Here is a 20258-nt window from a genome sequence, read left to right on the forward strand (position 1 = left end):
GAGCAGTTGAAAAGCAAGACATTTTAAATTGCAGTGCTCTGAAATAAGACCCTTGAGAATTTATAGTGCAATAGAACGTGATTCATCAAGAAAAGCAACTTGCTGCCTGAAATGACCAAGTATGTGTTTCAAGTTCTGCCTAGATGTTTGAGGGGTGGGAGGAGGTATTATCTTCCTATTCGCAGATTATATAATAATAATAATGCTATTGCTTATTGAGTTGCTCACTATATGGCAAGGGCTTTCCATATATCACTTTTTTCCTTGTTCTTTTTTTAACATGAAAATATTCAAACATAATATAATGAACATCCGTGTACATAACTCCATTTAACATTTAACACTTTCTATATTTTTTGTTCTGAATTATCTTAAAATATAGATATCAAATATTTCAACCCTATATATGCCAGTGTGCATGTCTAAAAATGGAGACATTTTTCTACTGAAGAACAATACCATTATTGCACCTAATAACAATTGCCTAATATCATCTAATACCCCAGTGAAAACTCAAATTTCTTCAGTTGCCCCTGAAATATCTTTTGTATCTGGCTTAGTAAACCAGAATCAACAGAGGACAAGCCATGCATTTGGTTATTATGTTTGTTTGTTTATTTAATTTTTTTTTTGAGATGGAGTCTTGTTCTGTTTCCAGGCTGGAGTGCAATGGCATGATCTTGGCTCACTGCAACTTCCGCCTCCCAGGTTCAAGCGATTCTTCTGCCTCAGCCTCCTGAGTAGATGACACTGCAGGCATGCACCACCAGGCCCAGCTAATTTTTGTATTTTTAGTAGAGACAGGGTTTCGCCATGTTGGCCAGGAAGGTCTCCATTTCTTGACATTGTGATCTGCCTGCCTCTGCCTCCCAAAGTGCTGGGATTACAGGCATGAACCATCATGCCCGGTCATGTTTTTAAAATTTCTTTTAATCTAGAGCAGCCATCCTTCAGTCCTGCTTTTTTTTTTTTTTTTTTTTTTTTTTAATGACACTGACTTATTGAAGAGACTGGGCCACGTGTTCAGTAGGGTGTTCCACCATTTATTCTAGGTTTTTCTGGTTGTTTCCTCTTGATGTCATTTTATTCTTCTATTCTTGCAGTTCCTGTGACAGGAAGATAGATTTCAAGGCTTAAGATATTGAGGTTAACATTTTTTGGGAACAATACTTCAAAGATGATGCTGAGCTTCATACTGCATCAGATTGGGAGACATTTAATGTCAGGCTGGGTCACTTTTATGGTGATAAGATGTATCTGGGTTAAGGTAGGAGGGGCAAGATTTCCCTGTGTTGTAAAAATGTAACCAGCAGTAGGCCGGGCGCGGTGGTTCACGCCTGTAATCCCAACACTTTGGGAGGTCGAGGCGGACAGATCACGAGGTCAGCCGATCGAGACCTTCCTGGCCAATATGGTGGAACCCCGTCTCTACTAAAAATACGAGGGTTCCTGTAGTCCCAACTACTTGGGAGGCTGAGGCTGGAGAATGGCGTGAATGCGGGAGGCGGAGCTTGCAGTGAGCCGAGATGGAGCCACTGCACTTCAGCCTTGAGACAGTAAGACTCTGTCTCAAAAAAAAAAAAAAAAAAAAAAATTGTAACCGGCAGTAATCCCTGGGAGAATAATTTGGCATCAACTGAATATCCTGTTCCTTATCACCTTTTCATCAAATGATATCATTGATGATCCTGGCATGAATCAATTATGAAATTCCATTATTCATTTATGATTACATAGTTGGCATACTTTTGTAAAGAGAACTGTTCCCTCATCAACTGGTGCTCATCTATCAACTGTATTTCGGTTAGCCCGAAATACAGCTGCTACTAGAAAGGCGAATACCTGTTTGTTTTCTTAAATTATCATTTTGCAGAGTAAAGAGTTAGTGTAATAGTCATCACCAATAGTGTGGTAAATGAAGTTAATTTTTTAAAATTTAGATTACTCTTTGGGGGCCGTGACTTTTTTATGATTAAAGTTTCCAATCACTTTTCAGTTTGCAGTCATTGTTATTTTTGATTCTCAAATTGTTCTAATTTTGGCCAGTTGGCGACTTCAGGCTGGCTCCCATGTCCTTTTAGAAGGACCTTGTTCGTCTTGAGAGTCGTCCTGACTTGTTGACACAAGTTGTCTTCATTCACTCCCAGCTTCTGACCTGGCATCAGTCATTTCTCGAAGGAGTGCTTGGTACCTTTTAGTGGGGGGTGGCATTTAGAGATTAATAGCTGGGTGTCAAGGATAGACAATGCTCCTATACCCTTCATATTAATATTTTCATTCAAAAATTAACAATATAGGTTTTTAAAATACTCAGGATGTGTGGTGAGGGGAAGGGGGAAACCAAACACAATATAGGGGTTTCTACTGTGATCCTAACTTATATTATGATCCCAATTTTTAAAAAGAGGAAACGGAGACCAGAGGTGCCCAAGGTTACTTGGCTAGTAACTGGCAGCATCGGAATTTAAGCCCAGGCATGTTACTTCCATCAGGGAAGGGAGTCCCAGGGCTCCAGCAGGCGACGGGTCTGTGGAAAGGGGTCAGGTTGATGACCAGGGCTCGGGGTGCGGGAACCAGCAGAAAGGGTTAACGGACCGTCCTGCCTGACTCCTCTAGGCCAGGAAGGCAGGACAGGGAGAGCTGCCTGGCGAGGGAGCCGTTGATGGAGTGGCTAGGGCCGCTGTTTCGCCTCAGATCTGACCAGAACTCCCTAAGGCGCAGAAAGTACCAAAGAACCACACGCGCGCAGCCTTGAGCAGAGAAACCAGTCACGCGCCGAGACCTTCAGCGGGTGCGCATCCGACCGGACCCGCCCGTGAGGAGTGCTTGCCCACCCCTCAATCACAGAATCAGAGGAAGTCTTGAGCAAGGAGGGGCGGGACATCACTGGATCCTGTCTAATGAGGAGCCAGCGCCGGGTCGCTTCGGGACAGAGTATTTCTGAGTCTCAGCGGAAGGCGGAGAGAAGGCCGTGGGGATGGCCAATCAAAGGGGGCGACTCAGGTAGGTGGGGACCGGCAGCCAATCAGGAGAGCGCTCGCTCCTGACCGGCCCACGCTTCCCGCCAGTCCCCTAACCCTGAGTCTGCGGCGCGGCTGTCATTGCGCGGGAGTAGTGGGCCGCAGTGCTGCGTGCTCTGGCCGCTCCTTGCAGCTCTGCTCCAGGCTCCGGTGCAGACGTGTAGTGGGACATGGCGAACTCGGGCTGCAAGGACGTCCCGGGTCCGGATGAGGAGAGTTTTCTGTACTTTGCCTACGGCAGCAACTTGCTGACCGAGAGGATCCACCTCCGAAACCCTTCGGCGGCGTTCTTCTGTGTGGCCCGCCTGCAGGTGAGTGTCCCCGCCTGCGCTACCCTCTCCGGGGCCGGGGGCACACGTGGCCGATCGGGACAGGCATGCAGTTCTTCCTGATGAGGGTAGTAGGACGAGGCTTCAGCCTCCTGGGCGGGTCCACCTCCTCCGCTGGGCCCACTGCCCGGCGCTGCCCCGGCCACGGTGCCCTCTCAGGCTACCCGGAGCTTTCCCCCTCCTGGCCTGTGCACCGGCTGCTCGGTCTGCACCGATTTGGCCTCTCGTCCACTAACTTAACAGTGCATTCAGTGGGTACTTCTGAGGAGCCTTCTTTGACCCGGGTCTGGGAATTGGTTGCTTTCTGCTCTGTACATACCTTTGTTACAGCACTTCTCACCTCGCATTGTAAAAATCCGTTTACCTGCCTTTCGCTCCTCCTCTGAGAGGTCCTGAAAGCTAGGACCATGTCTTATTCGTAATAGTGCTGTGCTCAGTTAGGTCAAGGGCCTGGATGAACTATAACCAGTGTTGGTAAATCATTGCTCTTCAGCCCAGTCCATTCATTCACTTAGCACATATTCTTCCAGCACTTAACACTAGTGGTATAAACATGATTGAGTAAAGTGACTGTTTTGAGGAACTCTCAGCCTGTGGGAGAGAGGTGCAACAGAGTACGTACAAAACTTTTTGATAGCATCGAATGAGACAAACATGATCTCTGCTAACCTCGTCAGAGTTCTTAGTTGCAAGCAACAGAAACTGGCTGATTTAAGCAAAAAAAAAAAAAAAAAAAAAAAAAGAATGTGTTGAAAGGCTATTGGAGAGCTCACAGAATGACCAGGAAGGCAGGAGTACAAAGCTGACAAAACGGACAGGCATAAAGGGAGGCGCAGCAACTGTAATACAGTGGGCATCACACAACAGAACCAGCCCAGGGAGCCTCTTCTGCGCCACTGCTGAACTTGGTAAGCATGGATGCTGTATTGTCTACCACCACCACCACCTGCCCTGGACACTGCCTGCCTCTGTACATCCCTGCACGTCCTGAAACCCGAGTGTGTTGGCCACTCTGGAGTCCCTGCTGTCTTGGGCACTAGCTTCTAATTGAAAGCCCCAGAATGTCTTGATTGGCTATGTTTTGGCCACACACCCATGCTATGACTTTAAGCAAAACTGAGAGAACCAACTTCTGGCCTTTGAAGCCTCAAAAATGGGAGTCAGGCTCTGGTACTCCCTATTCCCAAACTCGTAAAGTAGGGAATTTCCCAACTGTAGGAAGGGAGTCCAAATACTTACAGTCAGGGCAGGGGGAAGAGATATCAAACAAGGGATTATTCAGTTACAGGTATATGGTCCATCTTTAAGAGGAGGCATGCAAAGTGAAATGGGGTGTATGACCAGGGTACCTGACCTAACCAGGATGCTCAGGAAAGCCCTGCCTGAAAATGTGACTTTTAAGCTGGGACCTGAATGATTGCAGAGGTGGGAAGCACACAAAACAGGGGACAGCATCTTCTGCAAAGGGCCTGAAGAAAGAGGAGGCTGGATCTTTCAGTCAGTGTGGCTGGAGTTTAGTAACGGGAATGTGGCATGAAGACTGGAGAGATGTGGAAGGACCACATCTTCCAAGACCTCAGAAGGACCACATCTTCCAAGACCTCAGAAGCCAAATAAGACACACTGCAGAACTAAAGCACATGAAAGATCAGATTTCTATCTCCCAAAGCTCATTCTGGTCACATGGAAAATAGATTTGAAGGAGGGAAGAGTGGATATGGAGAGTTCAGGAAGTTTTTACAGCAATTTTTGCCAAAGATAATGAATGGCATCTTGAACTAGGGTGGTGGCAGGGCAGGGTCGATGGATTTGAGACCTAATTTGGAGATAACATTGTTAAAGCATAGTGATTGAGTGTGAAGAGAATATCAAAGATGACTCAGGTTTTTGGCAGCAGATAGGTGCAGGTGATGTTTGCAGAGAGAAGAGGAAAATCCAGTTGGGGAGGAGAAAATTGTAAGTTCAGTTTGAACGTTTTGAATTTGAAATGCTTGCTAAACAGTCAAGTGAACAGAATAATATTAGCGAACATTTATTAAGTGCTTACTGTGTACTAGGCCCTGTTCTAAGCATTTCTTCTGAAGCTCAGAAGAGAGATCTAGTCTAGGTTTAAAGATGATAGAATATTTGAAGTCATTGTAGGGGATGAGAATGTCTTGGGCAAATTGCCAAATGAATAGAGAAAATGGCCTAGATCATGGGTGTCCAAACTTTTGGCTTCCCTGGGCCACATTGGAAGAAGAAAAATTGTCTTGGGCCATAAGTAAAATACACTAAAACTAACAATAGCTGATGAGCTTAAACAAACAAACAAACAAACACAAAAGCCCATGCCTAATTTTCGTGATGTCCGCCACCACAGGTAAGCAAAAAAATTCTTGCATTCAAAGGGTTGGACACTCATGGCCTAGACTAAGCCTTGAGCAACTCCAACATTTAAAAATCAGGTAATGGAGGAGGAGTTGGCAAAGGGGATTGAGATCAAGGAATAGCCTGAAAATCAGGAAAGAGGCAGATCAGGAGAAGATGGTTACCTATGTTCTACTGAGAAGTGGAACAAGATGAGGAATGAAAATTGTTTATTGGATTTAGCAATACACAACCAGTTAGTGTGAATTGTAACTTTTATCAGGTCTCCTGGTGTCCTGCCAGAGACACGTGGTCCTAGCTGAATAAAGTTACTGGTCGCTCCAGCCAACCCTATGCCTGAGATGTCTGACACGTTTTTTGAGAAAATACAAGTGACAGGGGTAAAATATAAACCTGAAAAGGATCCTAGAAGTATCACTTAGTTTAACCTTTTAAATTTGTCTATAAGGAAACTAAGCTCTGGAAAGATGGAAAGAAATCTTCCTCGGCCAAATAAGCCGTATAAGGATTCTGTTTTTTATTTGTTTTGTTTTTATTTTTTATTTTGTTTTTTCACATAAGGATTTTTAATCTTCCCCAGGACTCTATCCCCTGCTTGCCCACCTCTGTCAGGAAAGAAGTTAAACTAGAAACCTAGTTTCATTACTTACTAGTTCCAAGACCTTAGGCAGGTTGCTTAATCTTTCTAACCCACAGTGTTTGCTGCTGTAAAATGGGTATAAGAAAGTTGTTAGCAAAATAAAAGGGAATGGTCCGTGTAATGCCAATAGCACTGAGTACAAAAGGATCCCTGCCACGGCCTCCCAAAATGTTGGGATTACAGACCTAAGTGACTGCACCTGGCCCCCAAAACACACTCTTTTATCCACACCTTTGGGCATGCTCATCCCCTGCCTAAATGTCCTTCCCATTCACAGTTAGTGTTAGCTGCTCTTATGATTACTATAGATAAATTAGTATAATTCATGAGTATTAGTGTTCATAAGTACACAAATCATTCATCCTCAAATGCCAGGTCTCTCAGGGCAAATTTGGTGATATATGTTGGTAGGATACTCTACAGACATAAAAGAAGAGAGAATATTATAACACATGTAGCCATCACCCAGCTTGTCTCTAAGTAAAAATTTATGTGTATGTAAGAAGACTGGGAAGTAATTTGCAAAAATGAAAACAGTTGTGTTAAGGCATTGGGGTTATGGCATTTTTTTTTTCCTTAAACTTTTTGTTTTTGTTAAGATGTCTGTACATATTCAGTATATGTTTCATTTTTAAAGAAAAATATAAAAAAAAAATAGTCCTTGGGATCTGGGTCCTTGTCTGTTTAACTTTATATTTTCCACAGCTTCTTAGACATAGAAGGAACTCTGTTTATTGAATGTTTTAATTGCATGGAGTTCAAGGTAAATCCTTTTTATTTTGAGGAGGGAAATTTGGGTTCAAGTGGATATTGATCATATCACTTTGATTTCCTTTGTAGGATTTTAAGCTTGACTTTGGCAATTCCCAAGGCAAAACAAGTCAAACTTGGCATGGAGGGATAGCCACCATTTTTCAAAGTCCTGGCGATGAAGTGTGGGGAGTAGTATGGAAAATGAACAAAAGCAATTTAAATTCTCTGGATGAGTAGGTGGCTTCTAATTATAAGTTAAACAATAACTAATTCAGAAAGCAGATTATATGTGAGGATGTGTATCTGTGTGTTAGTTTTTCAAAACCACATACTACAGACATATTCATTATACTTTTAGAGTCAACATAAAAGGCATGATAATGTGAGTTTGCTAAAAAGTCTAGAAGGGCTACACTTTCTGATAAAGATTTAGGGGGATGTTTGTAATCTCTTACGTAAAAGATGGAAGCCCTTATTTTTCATTCTATTGTCTTTTATAATTTTTCTTTGTAGTTTCATACTGTGAAAAGGCGTGAAGATTTCTGTAATTGTTACATATTTTTGTTGATTTTGAAAGTTACTTGAATTCAGTTTTTAAAGAACAATTTTTTAAGATGGCAGGTGAATCAGTAAATAAGTAATACTTTGTAAAAGCATTTGACAACATGTTAGAAATGCTTTGATACTTTTTATAACTAGAGCTGTCAGAGTTGTGTGGCAGAGCATTTCATACAAAGAAAAGTTGCAGAAGAGGCCTTGAGAAGAGAGGGTTATCTGACATGCTGGATACTTTACCTCACTTGTGAAGGAGAATGAGCCATCCTCTCTACCTTTTTTCTAGGTGGATATTCTCTTGCTGTCAGAACACCATCCATTTTTTGTAGCCCAAAGAACAATGTTTCAGGGGTATGAAGATGAAAAACAAACAAACAAACTACATTGAAGCCTCTTTTAGGACAAGATAAATATGGAGAGTTATGTTAGGACTATAACAAGTAATATTATGTCTCAGGCCTTCTAATTGAAATGCTAAGCTAAGCTTACTTTTTTTTTTTTTTTTTTTTTTTGAGATGGAGCTTCGCTCTTGTTGCCCAGGCTGGAGTGCAATGGCACGATCTCGTGCTCACCCCAACCTCCGCCTCCCAGGTTCAAGCGATTCTCCCACCTCAGCCTCCCGAGTGGCTGGGATTACAGGCATGTGCCACCATGCCGGGCTAATTTTGTGTGTGTGTGTGTGTGTTTTTTAGTAGAGACGGGGTTTCTCCATGTTGGTCAGACTGGCCTCGAACTCCTGACTTCAGGTGATCGCCCGCTTTGGCCTCCCAAAGTGCTGGGATTACAGGTGTGAGCCACTGCACCTGGTCTTTTTTTTTTTTTTCTTTTTGAGATGGAGTCTTGCTGTCTCCCAGCCTGGATTGCCCCAGTGTAATCTCGGCTCACTGCAACCTCCACCTCCCAGGTTCAAGTGATTCTCCAGCCTCAGCCTATTGAGTAGCTGGGATTACAGGTGTCCACCACCACACCTGGCTAATTTTCATATTTTAGTGGAGATGCCATTTCACCATGTTGGCCAGGCTGGTCTTGAACTCCTGACCTCAAGTGATCCACCTGCCTCTGGCTCCCAAAGTGCTGGGATTACAGGTGTGAGCCACCGCACCCAGCCTAAATGCAAGGCTTACTTTTAATGTGGTAAATTTATATATTTTTTATCCCAAATACATAGGGAGCAAGTATGTTCATACGTAGTTAAATGTTTAATCCCATACCCCGTCTTGACTATTATAAAAAGACCTTACCCAGTGAGCTAAATTGGCTAGGTCAAATATGGTTAAAATTTGGCTGTTCTGGTTTCAGGCAAGAAGGGGTTAAAAGTGGAATGTATGTTGTAATAGAAGTTAAAGTTGCAACTCAAGAAGGAAGAGAAATAACCTGTCGAAGTTATCTGATGACAAATTACGAAAGTGCTCCGCCATCCCCACAGTATAAAAAGGTAAGCTATTTACAGACTGGTGGTGATTACTTTTTAAATTTCACTGAGAGAAACTAAAGAATATATTGTTTTTAAAAGACTGTAGGCCTGACGTGGTGGCTCACACCTGGAATGCCACCACTTTGGGAGGCTGGGGTGGGCAGATCACCTGAGGTCAGGAGTTTGAGACCAGCCTAGCCAACGTGGTGAAACCTCGTCTCTACTAAAAATACAAAAACTAGCAGGCCGTGGTGGCGGGCACCTGTAATCCCAGCTACTTGGGAGGCTGAGGCATAAGAATAGCTTGAACCACGGAGGTGGAGGTTGCAGTGAGCTGAGATCAGGTGATAGTGAGATGCTCTCAAAAAAATTTTTAAAAAAGAAATAAAAGGCTTTGTATGTTTTAAATTCTGCATAAATATTTATTTTAATAAAAATGTCTTTAAATATAAAAATGATAGTTATTTACCTAATGTACAGATTCAAAAATATTATTATGTGTAATGATTATGTTTTTAAAACTATTTATTAAAAAAAATTTTTAGAAATGTATGTGAGTCAGAATTCTAGACATGTATTTTCTTCCTTTCTTTCTCTCTCTCTATTTCTTTCTTTTGCCTGGCAATAAATTTTTGCTTCATTTTTATGAGGTAGGCATGTATTGAAGTAGAAAAGCATATTTATGAGTGTATTTTAACAGATTTAGTATCTCTCTCATGCTCTCTCTCTCTATATATATGTGTGTGTGTATGTGTGTGTGTGTATGTGTGTGTGTGTGTGTGTGTATATATATATATATGCTTTCATAATGTTTTTCTCCCCATAACACAGTATTTTATGAATACCAATATTCATTTTTATAGGGGAAAAAACATACTTTCTACTGCTGAAATGTTTTTCATCCCTAGATGGAGAAAGAAACATCACACTGCCTTTCAGAATCAGGGAAATCACCCTTGCAAGCACAAGACAAGAATGTGGGATAGAGACCCCAACATTCCTGTTCAGAACCCAAGCTTAGCTGTCTGTTGGCAGGCCCAATCAGGTCATGGCACCTGTAATAGGTAATCTGGTTCCTAGGCCTCGTCTGGAATTTTCTAGTATGGAACCTAGAGAAATTAACCTGGTATAGATCTTGAAAGTATCGCTGAACACAGTTGCCATTTATTCCCCCATGTCTAATTCAGAGCAAGGGTAAACTCTGGCATTATAACCAAAACTGCTCTCTGTAAACTTTAAATTTTTTTTGAAGAATGGTATTTTTTTTTTTCTTAAAAGGCCATACAAATTCTATATAGATATTTTTGTCTTATTATTAAAATATTTAAAATCACATATTGAGAAAGTTGATATTCCATGAGGATCCTTCATTTGGCTTTGAAAACTCCATACGCATTCATGCTCAGCGTGAGAGGAATGATGGTATTCTATTTGTTATGTAACTGTTTATCCTAGAGTTATCTGAAAGCTAGTATTTCATACCTTGAGAAGGCAAATAAAACTGTGGTATGGTACATTATATTATATTCCTAACTAAAGGGTTTTTTTGTTTGTTTGTTTGTTTGTTTTAACCATTTCCAGATTATTTGCATGGGTGCAAAAGAAAATGGTTTGCCGCTGGAGTATCAAGAGAAGTTAAAAGCAATAGAACCAAATGACTATACAGGAAAGGTCGCAGAAGAAATAGAGGACATCATCAAAAAGGGGGAAACACAAACTCTTTAGAACATAACAGAATATATCTAAGGGTATTCTATGTGCTAATATAAAATATTTTTAACACTTGAGAACAGGGATCTGGGGGATCTCCATGTTTGATCCATTTGCGGCAGTGCGCTGAAGGAGTATCTTACTTGGGTGATTCCTTGTTTTCAGACTATAAAAAGAAACTGGGATAGGAGTTAGACAATTTAAAAGGGGCGTATGAGGGCCTGAAATGTGTGACAAGTGAATGTGAGTACCCCTTCTGTAAACACTGAAAGCTATTCTCTTGAATTGATATTAAGTGTTTCCTTGCTCTGGTAAAAGATAGATTTGTCGCTTGATGATGGTGCTGGTGAATTGCTCTGCTCTGTCTGAGATTTTAAAAAATCAGCTTAATGAGAGTAATCTGCAGAGAATTGATAATAACATTTTGAAAATTGGAAAGATGGTATACTGTTTTTAGAGGAATAAACGTATTTGTGGTTTAACCTGTTGTCTCTACTAAAGTACTTCATTTCATTATGTTGTTAAATCATCACACATGCTGGGTCTGGTCTTGGCCATGCAGCATCTGTAGTAGAGTAGTATTGTACAGACTCTGGAGCCAAATAGCCAAGGATCAATTGTCTGTGCCACCATTTATTCTCTGTGTCTCAGTTTCTTCACATATAAAGTGAGGATAACCAAAACGTCTACATCTTAGGATTATTTTGAGGATTAAATGAGTGTGTGTGTGTATGTATATATATATATATATATATATGAAATCTTAGGATAGAAAGTGGCATATGGTAAGTATTAGCAATTCTTATTTTATTGAAGAATTAAATTTGTCCAGGGCCATCTTTGGAAAATGATTTTAAAGTAGGAAAGTCAGTACTATGAAGAAAAAAATGTGGGGCGGCAGAGGCACTTGGATTCTTGGCTTTTCAAGAAATAGTGACCTTAAATTTATGTACTGAATAAGTGAAGAAAAGAAGAGTCATGCATATTAGTTATCAAAAATTCTCCGTGTCTCTGTGGAATGCAGTGAGCTGTGCCTTCTGAGCTGGAATGAGGCTGAACTAGTTGCAGGAGTATAAAATAAAAATGTGTTCTCTTATGAAAATGTAAAAGGAATTTTCAGGCTACAGCTGCAATTCTGCAGTGAGGCTGTCATAGACTAGAGGTTAGACCATATTTCACAGCTATCACAGTTCACTATTTCCCATATATCCTCTCCCATATTCTAGTTTTCTCCTTGTTCTTAATTCCTCCCAAGAAAACCAAGTTTGTCAGTGAGCAAGAACCCACTTACAAGGCTTATAGTAGTATCGTGAACAAAGCTCAGTTTTGCTGTAGATACTAAGAATTGAATATTATTCTAATAATCTCTCACATAAATGACAACTTTGGTGAAAGAATTCAAAATGCTAACAATAAAAACCTTCATGTCTGCCTTTTAAGAAAAATCTGGGGCTGGGCACGGTGGCTTACACCTATAATCCAGCACTCTGGGAGGCAGACGTGGGAGGATCACTTGAGGATAGGAGCTCAAGACCAGCCTGGGCAACACAGCAAAAACTCGTCTCTACAAAAAAGTTAAAAAATTAGGTATAGTGGCACATACTTGTAGTCCCAGCTACTCAGGAGGCTAAGTTGGGAGGATCACTTGAGCCTAGGTGTTCGAGGCTGCAGCGAGCTATGATTGTGCCACTGGATCCCAGCTTGGGCAACAGAGCAAGACCCTGTCTAAAAAAAAAGATGAAGAAAGAAAAGCCTAATAATCATGAGAAATACTGTTTTTTAAAATTGTTTTCAAGGTAATATTTAAAATGCAAATGTTATATGTAGGAGGTTTCCCTTTCTACCAGTCATTTTGGCCCTCTAAACACAATACTCAGAGATTCTGTATAAACTATAACAAATAGTTTTTGAAAACCACATCTGGACTTGCAAGGAAATAAGGAAAATCTTCAGGGTGTACCAATTCCTCCTCCACAAAAAGAAGAAAGATGAACTGGGAGCTGAAAGGACAAAGTACTGGTAAACAAATGATCCTGATGTTCTTGGGCACAAATGCCAATAATAGCTCTGGATTTGAACTACTAACCCTGGAGCACCCTTGCTGCAGGACAGGAAAACTGAACCTGAAGACTCTGTATGAAGCCAGGACCCTTAAAGAGAACTAAAATGGTCCCCAGTTGGTAGCCCCAGCAGCTCCCGGCAGAAACAGAAGCAAATCCTCTCTGGAGAAAGCTTAAATTTAGGTTCTCAGGACTGCCCTTAAAAATGTAAAAGATAATCAGGAAAACGATACATCATGAATGAGAGCAGAAAAATACTGATTTGTTAAGAAAAAACACATTTAGATCCCCAAGGTTTTAAGATACTGAAATGATCAACTGGGCACGGTGGCACACGCCTGTAATCCCAGCACTTTGGGAGGCCGAGGCGGGCAGATCATGAGGTCAGGAGATTGAGACCATCCTGGCTAACACGGTGAAACCCCATCTCTACTAAAAAAAAAAAAAAAAAAAAAAAAAAAAAAATTAGCCGGGTGTGATGGTGGGCGCCTGTAGTCCCAGCTACTAGGGAGGCTGAGGCAGGAGAATGGTGTGAACCCAGGAGCTGGAGCTTTCAGTGAGCCGAGTCCGTGCCACAGCACTCCAGCCTGGGCAACAGGGCAAGCCTCCGTCTCAGGAAAAAAAAAAAAAAAAGATATTGAAACTATTTAAAACAATGAAGTAAGTATGTATGGAGACTGGCTTCTGTGAAGATGGAATAGGTATGATTTTCCCTATTCCTCTAGTTAAGAGCAACTAAAATCCTTGAACATTATATATAAAACAAACAGAAGACGACTCTGAAAGGTGGAGAGAGGACAGACTATTCAGGGATCTCAGGACCCAAGGCACAACATGATGCTGAATTCTGTTTTCTTTTGCTTCATATATCTCGTACTTGCAACTTAAGAAATCAGCAACTTGAAAGCACCAATGAGCACAGACACACACACACCCCAAAAGAAAAGCCTGCTCTTGTCAAAGAACCAGGAAAAGGACAACCTAGTATGACAAAGATTTTAGAGAATAATCAGTCTATTCCAGTTATACCACAGAAAAAATTGTGGATGCCAGTCTCCACTCATGCCAGCAAAGGTCAAGAGGAGAGCCTAGACTTCCACACTTGCCAGGCTATAATGAAGAACCCTAACCTCACCACCACCAGGTAGGGTCAGAAAAAGCTAAGTAGGGAGACTTCTGGCAATAACAAGACTCCCTCCCTCAAGATGTTGGTGGAAACCATGTGGGGAGCCTAGGCTTATACCACCATCTGGCAGTAATAGTGTCCCTGGCCCTTCCTGCTGGGTTGGGATCAAAGTTCAAGTAAACAGTCAGGACTTTCACTACCTCTCAGTGGTAACTAAGCCACTTTTTTTGTGGTGTTGGTGGAGGTCACATGGGAAGCAGTAACAAAGCATTCCCACTCCCAGCCAAGAAGGTATCATTAGAGAACTAGTGGGCAATTGAAAGTTCTACCCCTCCCACCCCTACTGTTACTTCTAAGTAACAAGGTGCATTCCACCCACCCTGCCCACTTTGGTGACAACAGAAACTGAGTGGGAAACCTGAACTTCTACCCACACCTGGCAGTATTGAAGCAGTGCCCCCTCACTTTCTCCTGCTGAAGTGGTTTCAGAGTAAGCCAGCTAAAATAGTAAATTTAAATAAGATGTAGAATCTCATAACAATCTCCAAAATGCCCAGGTTTCTATTGAAAAATCACTCATTTCAACAACCAGAAAGGTCTCAAATTAAATGAAAAAAGACAATCAGTAGATGCCAAAACTGAGACAACATTAGAATTATCTGACAAAGATTTTAAAGCAGCCATCATAAAAATATTTCAGTGAGCAATGAGGAACATGCTTGAAACAAATGAAAATATAGAAAGTCTTGGCAAAGAAATAGAAGACATAAAGAAGAACCAAATGGAAATTTTAGAACTGAAAAAATATAATAACTGAAACTATAGACTCAACAGATGGGCTCAACAACAGAATGGAGGGGGCAGAGGGAAGAATCAGGGAACTGGGAAGATAGAGCAACAGAAATTATCCAATTTGAACAATAGACATAAAATATACTTGAGGGAAAATAAAACCATGACAGCCTCAGGGACCTGTGGTACTACAGTAGAAGATCTAATGCTTGTGTTATGGGAGCCTCACCAGAAGAGAAAGGGCAGGCTGAGAAAGTACCCAAATAAATAATGACTAAAATGTCTCTCAAGTTTGGCAAAAGACATAAACCTACAGATTCAAGAAATGGAGTGAACCCCTAACATAAAGAAATTCACACCAAGTCACATCATAGTTAAACTTCTGAAAACTAAAGACAGAAAAATTCTTAAGAACAGCAAGAAATGACACCTTACCTATAGGAAAAAAAACTATTCGAATGACACCAGATTTCTCATCACAAACTGTGATAGCCCAAAGGAAGTGGCACATTTTTCAAGTGCTGAAAGAAAAGAACCATCAACTAAGAATCCAGTAAAAATAGCCTTTGAGAATGAAGGAGAAATCAAGACATTCTCAGAAGAGGGAAAACTAATAAAATTTGTTGCCAGAAACTTTCCCTAAAAGAATGGCTGAAGGCTGTTCTCTAAACAGAGAGAAAATAATAAATGCAGGAACATTGGAACATCAGAGAGGAAAAAATGATCATTGTGAGCAAAAATATGGGGAAATACAATAGACTTTACTTCTCTTGAGTTTCTTTAAATATGTTTGATTGTTGAAGGAGAAATAACACTAATGGTTCTAAATATATGTAGAGGTAATATTTTAAATGATTATAAAAGGGGAGAGCTCAGGGAAATAAGTTTTCTGCATTTTATTTGAACTGGTAAAACGATGATACCAGTAGACTGAAAAATTATGTATATATACTACCTAGAACAAACACTAAAAAGTATACAAATAGATATACTCAAAAACACAACAAATAAATAAAAATGGAATTTCAAAACAATGTTCAAGTAACCCACAGGAAGGCAGGGATAAGAAAAGAGAGAAATTAAAAACAGAACAAACAGAACATATAACATGAAATGGTGGGCTTAAACCCTAACATATTAATAATTACATTAAATGTAAATGGTTTAAATACACAAGGTAAAAGACAGACATTGGCAGAGTGGACTAAAAATCATGACCCAAATTTATGCTGTCCACAGGAAACTTACTTCAACTATAATAATATAAGCAATTTGGAAGTAAAAATGATGGAAAAAAAATATACAATGCAAACATTAACCAAAGGAAAAAACAAGTGGCTATACTAACATCAGATAAAGTAAATTTTAGAGCAAAGAAAATCACCAGCGACAGGGAAGGATATATGGTAACCCCTACCAATTCATTTAATGAAACTTGCATTATCCTGATACCAAAATCAGAGATAATACAAACACAAGTAAACAAAAATAAGCCAATGGATCAATATCTCTATAGATGCAAAAATCCTTATCAATATATAAGAAAATAGAATTCAGGAGTGAACAAAAACAATTATACATCATAACCAGGTAGGGTTTATTCCAGAGATACAATGCTGGTTCAATACTTGAAAATCAATCAAAATAAGCCACTTTTTTTAAACAGGCTAAAGAATAAAGTTATATGATCATATCAGTTAGTGCAGGAAAAGCATTTGGCATAATTCAACACCCATGCATGATAAAAATTCTCAGAAAAATAGGAATAGAGGGGAATTTCAATAACTTTATTAACATCATCTATAAATTACCTAGAGCTACCATTATATTAATACATAATAATAAAAGACTGAATGCTTTCTACCTAAAATTGAGAACAAGACGAGGATGTTTGCTCTCACCAGTCTTTTTTTTTTTTTTTTTGAGACACTCTGTTGCCCAGTCTGGAGTGCAGTAGCACAATCATAGCTCACTGTAGCCATAAACTCCTGGACTTAAGCAATCCTCTTGCATCAGCCTCCTGAGTAGCTGGGACTACAGGTGCACACCACCACACCTGGCTAATTTAAAAAAATTTTTGTAGAGATGGGTCTCACTATGTTGCCTACATTGGTCTCAATCTTCTGGTCTCAAGCAGTCCTCCTGCCTCAGCCTCCCAAAGGAGTGGGATTACAGGCTTGAGACACTGCACCCAGCCTGCTGTTACCCATTTTATTCAACATAGTGCTGGAAGTTCTAGCCAGTGCAATAAGGTAAGAAAGGGAAATAAAAAGCAAACAAATCAGAAAGGAATACACGAAACCATCCCTATTTTCAGATGACATTATTATCTATGTAGAAAATCCCAAAGAATCTACAAAACATATCCCCTTAGAACCAGTAAGTTCAGCAGCATCATGGGATACAATACAATATAAACACAAAAAATCAATTGTATTCCTATACATTAGAAATGAATACATGGACACCAAATTTTAAAATGCATTACCATTTACAATTGCATTTTGATTGTATATTTACTTGTAAGATGAAATTCACGTCACATAACAAAATTAATTTTAAAGTAAACAATACAGTATCATTTAATAAATTCACAGTATTGTGCAACCACGACCTCTACCTACTCCAAAAATATTTTCATCACCCCTAAAGGAAACCACATACCCATTAAGCAGTTACTGCCCATTTCTCCTTTCCCCAGACCCTGGAAACTACTAATCTGTTTTTTGTCTCTATGGATTTAGGTATCCTGGGTATTTAACATAAATGGAACCATACAATATGTGACCTTGTGTATGATGTCTCTCACTTAGCATAGTATCTTCAAGCTCCATCCACATTGTATCATGTATCAGTACTTCATTCCTTTTTATGGTTGAATAATATTCTGCTTTATGGGTATATCATAAATTGCTTATCCATTCATCTATTGACGGACATTTAGATTATTGTCACCCTTGATCATTGTGAATAGTGCTGCTCTAAACATTTATGTACATATGTTTGTTTGAGTACCTTTTTTCAATTATAGATTCATACCAAGGAGTAGATTGCTGGGCTATATGGTAATTATATGTTTAACTGTTTGAGGAACTCCCAAAATGTTTCCCACATTGGCTGAACCAGTTTACATTCCTACCAGCAATATATACAATTGCTTTAATAAAAAAAAAAAGAAATACATAAGTGTAACTCTCACAAAACATGTGCAGGACTTGTATGCTAAAAACTATAAAACACTGATGAAAGAACTCAAAGAAGATCTAAATAAATGGAAAGGCATGTCATGTTCATGGATTGGAAGACTCAACATAGCAGAGATGTCAATTCTCCCCCAGATTGATATGCAGGTTTAACAAAATTACTCTCAAAATACCAGAATAATTATTTTTCTAAAAGGTATATGGAAAGTAAAGGAAACTAAAACCATTTTGAAAAAGAAGAATAAATTGAGAGGGATCACTCTACCCAATTTCAAGATTTTATGTTATTAGCATGGAGATAAACACATAGATCGATGGAACAGAACAGATAATTTAGAAATAGACCAACACAAATATACTCACCTGGTTTTTTGGAAAGGTTCAAAGGGAATTTAATGGAGGAGGGACAGTCTTTTCAACAAACAGTGTCAGAGCAGCAATTAGACAGCCATAGTCGAAAGAAAAAGAAGAAAATAACCTTGACCTATGTCTCATGCCTTATACAAAAATTACCTCAAAGTGGATCTTGGGTTTAAATGTCTGACATAAAACTATAAAACTCCTAGTAATAAAATAATAAATAAATAAACATAGTCAAAAATCTTTGCAATCTAGGGCTTGGCAAAGAGTTCTTAGATTTGACACCAAAAATGTGATCCATAAAGGGAGAAATGGACAAATTAGACTTCACTAAAAACCAAACCAAAAACAAAAACAAACAAAAAAAAAAACACCTTTGCTCTGTGAAAGACCCTAAGAGAACAAAAAGACAAGCTAGGAGTGGGAGAAAACATTTACACACCAAATATAGAACTCTCAAAACTCAACAGTAAAAAAGTAAACAATCCAATCAGAAAAGGAAGCAAAGAGGCTAGGCATGGTGGTTCACGCCTGTAGTCCCAGCATTTTAGGAGGCCAAGGCAGGAGGATCACTTGAACCTAGGAAGTGGAGGCTGCAGTAAGCCATGATCATACCACTGCACTCCAACCTGGGTGACAGAGTGAGACCCAGTCTCAAAAAATAAAAAACAAAACAAAAAAAATGAAGAAAAGCCATGAAGATACATTTCACCCAAGAGAAGACACAGCAAATAAGTGCATGAAAAGATGTTCAACATCATTATTAGCAGACTAAAACCACAATAATGTATCAGTAGCTCTATACATACATCAGAATGGCTAAAACCAAAAATTATGACAGCACCAAATGCAGGTGAGTATGCTGTGAAGTTGGATCCTCATACATTGCTGGTGGAATGTAAAATAGTACAGTCATTCTGGGAAAAAGTTTGTAAGTTTCTCAACCCAGCAATTGCACTTCTGAACATTTCCCAGGGAAATGAAAACTTATGTTCACACATCAACTTGTATATGAATGCCTATAGTGGTTTTATTCATAATAGTCCAAATCTGGAGATAATGCAGATGTCTTTCAACAAACTGTGGTAATTCATACCAAGCAATACTACTTAACAATAAAAAGGAAAGAACTATTGATACATGCAACAGCCTGAATGAATCTTCAAAGAATTATGCTGATGGAAAACAACTATTCCAAAATGTTACATAATGTATGGTTCCATTTATGTATGATTCTTGAAATGACAAAACTGTAGAAATGGATAACAGACAGTGGTTGCCAAGAGTTAAGTAGAGGATGAGGTTGTATAAAGAGCAACATGAAGGAGCTTTGTGGTGATGGAAATGATCTGTATCTTGACGGTATTAAAGTATATCTTCTGGTTGTTATATCGTATTATAACTTTGCAAGATGTTACCACTGAGGAAAATTGGGTTAGGATACATGAATTTCTCTTTCTTGCAACTGTACGTGAATTTATAGTGATCTCAAAAAAGTTTAAAAACAAACCAAATATATATATGATGGAATACTATTTGTCCATAAAAAGAATGAGATACTGTCATTTGCAGCAACATGGATGGAACTGGAGGTCACTATGTTAAGTGAAATAAGCCAGGTACAGAAAGACATATACTGCATGTTCTCACTTACATGTGGGAGCTAAAAATAAGTTAGTCTCATGGAGGTAGAGGGTAGAATAGCATGAGAGTTACCACAGGCTGGGAATGTGGGAAGGACAGCTGGGGTGATAAAGAGACATAGGTTAATGTGTACAAAAATAGAGTTAGAGAGAAGGAGTAAGTTCTAATGTATCAGAGTGGAGTGACTATAGTTATTGATAATGTATTTTATATTTCATAAGAGCTAGAAGAGAGGACTTGAAATGTTCCCAATACATAGAAATAATGAATACTCGGCTGAGT

At 39.5% G+C, this 20258-nt stretch overlaps 1 protein-coding gene across 5 annotated transcripts; it reads left to right on the forward strand.

Moving 5' to 3' along the window:
* The first annotated feature begins 3045 nt into the window (after window positions 1–3045).
* On the forward strand, window positions 3046–11273 carry GGCT (gamma-glutamylcyclotransferase). 5 transcript variants are annotated; one of them, XM_011972208.1, is made up of 4 exons: window positions 3046–3331; window positions 7200–7345; window positions 8967–9102; window positions 10663–11273. In XM_011972208.1, the coding sequence occupies exons 1-4, from the start codon at window positions 3191–3193 to the stop codon at window positions 10804–10806; spliced, it is 567 nt and encodes a 188-aa protein (XP_011827598.1). In that variant the 5' UTR covers window positions 3046–3190; the 3' UTR covers window positions 10807–11273. The 5 variants fall into 5 exon arrangements, with proteins under 5 accessions (XP_011827598.1, XP_011827601.1, XP_011827599.1 ...); XM_011972211.1 differs by lacking the exon at window positions 8967–9102 and adding an exon at window positions 9990–10145; XM_011972209.1 differs by lacking the exon at window positions 10663–11273 and adding an exon at window positions 9990–10414.
* The last annotated feature ends 8985 nt before the right edge of the window (window positions 11274–20258 follow it).

Source organism: Mandrillus leucophaeus, unplaced genomic scaffold (assembly GCF_000951045.1).
Source record: "Mandrillus leucophaeus isolate KB7577 unplaced genomic scaffold, Mleu.le_1.0 Scaffold128, whole genome shotgun sequence".
Classification (NCBI taxonomy): Eukaryota; Metazoa; Chordata; class Mammalia; order Primates; family Cercopithecidae; genus Mandrillus; species Mandrillus leucophaeus.

Coding starts and splice junctions, on each gene's coding strand:
- GGCT (XM_011972208.1), top strand. CDS start 3,191: ATGGCGAACTCGGGCTGCAAGGACGTCCCGGGTCCGGATGAGGAGAGT. Junction 3,332..7,199: donor TCTGTGTGGCCCGCCTGCAG/GTGAGTGTCCCC, acceptor TTTCCTTTGTAG/GATTTTAAGCTTGACTTTGG. Junction 9,103..10,662: donor CATCCCCACAGTATAAAAAG/GTAAGCTATTTA, acceptor AACCATTTCCAG/ATTATTTGCATGGGTGCAAA.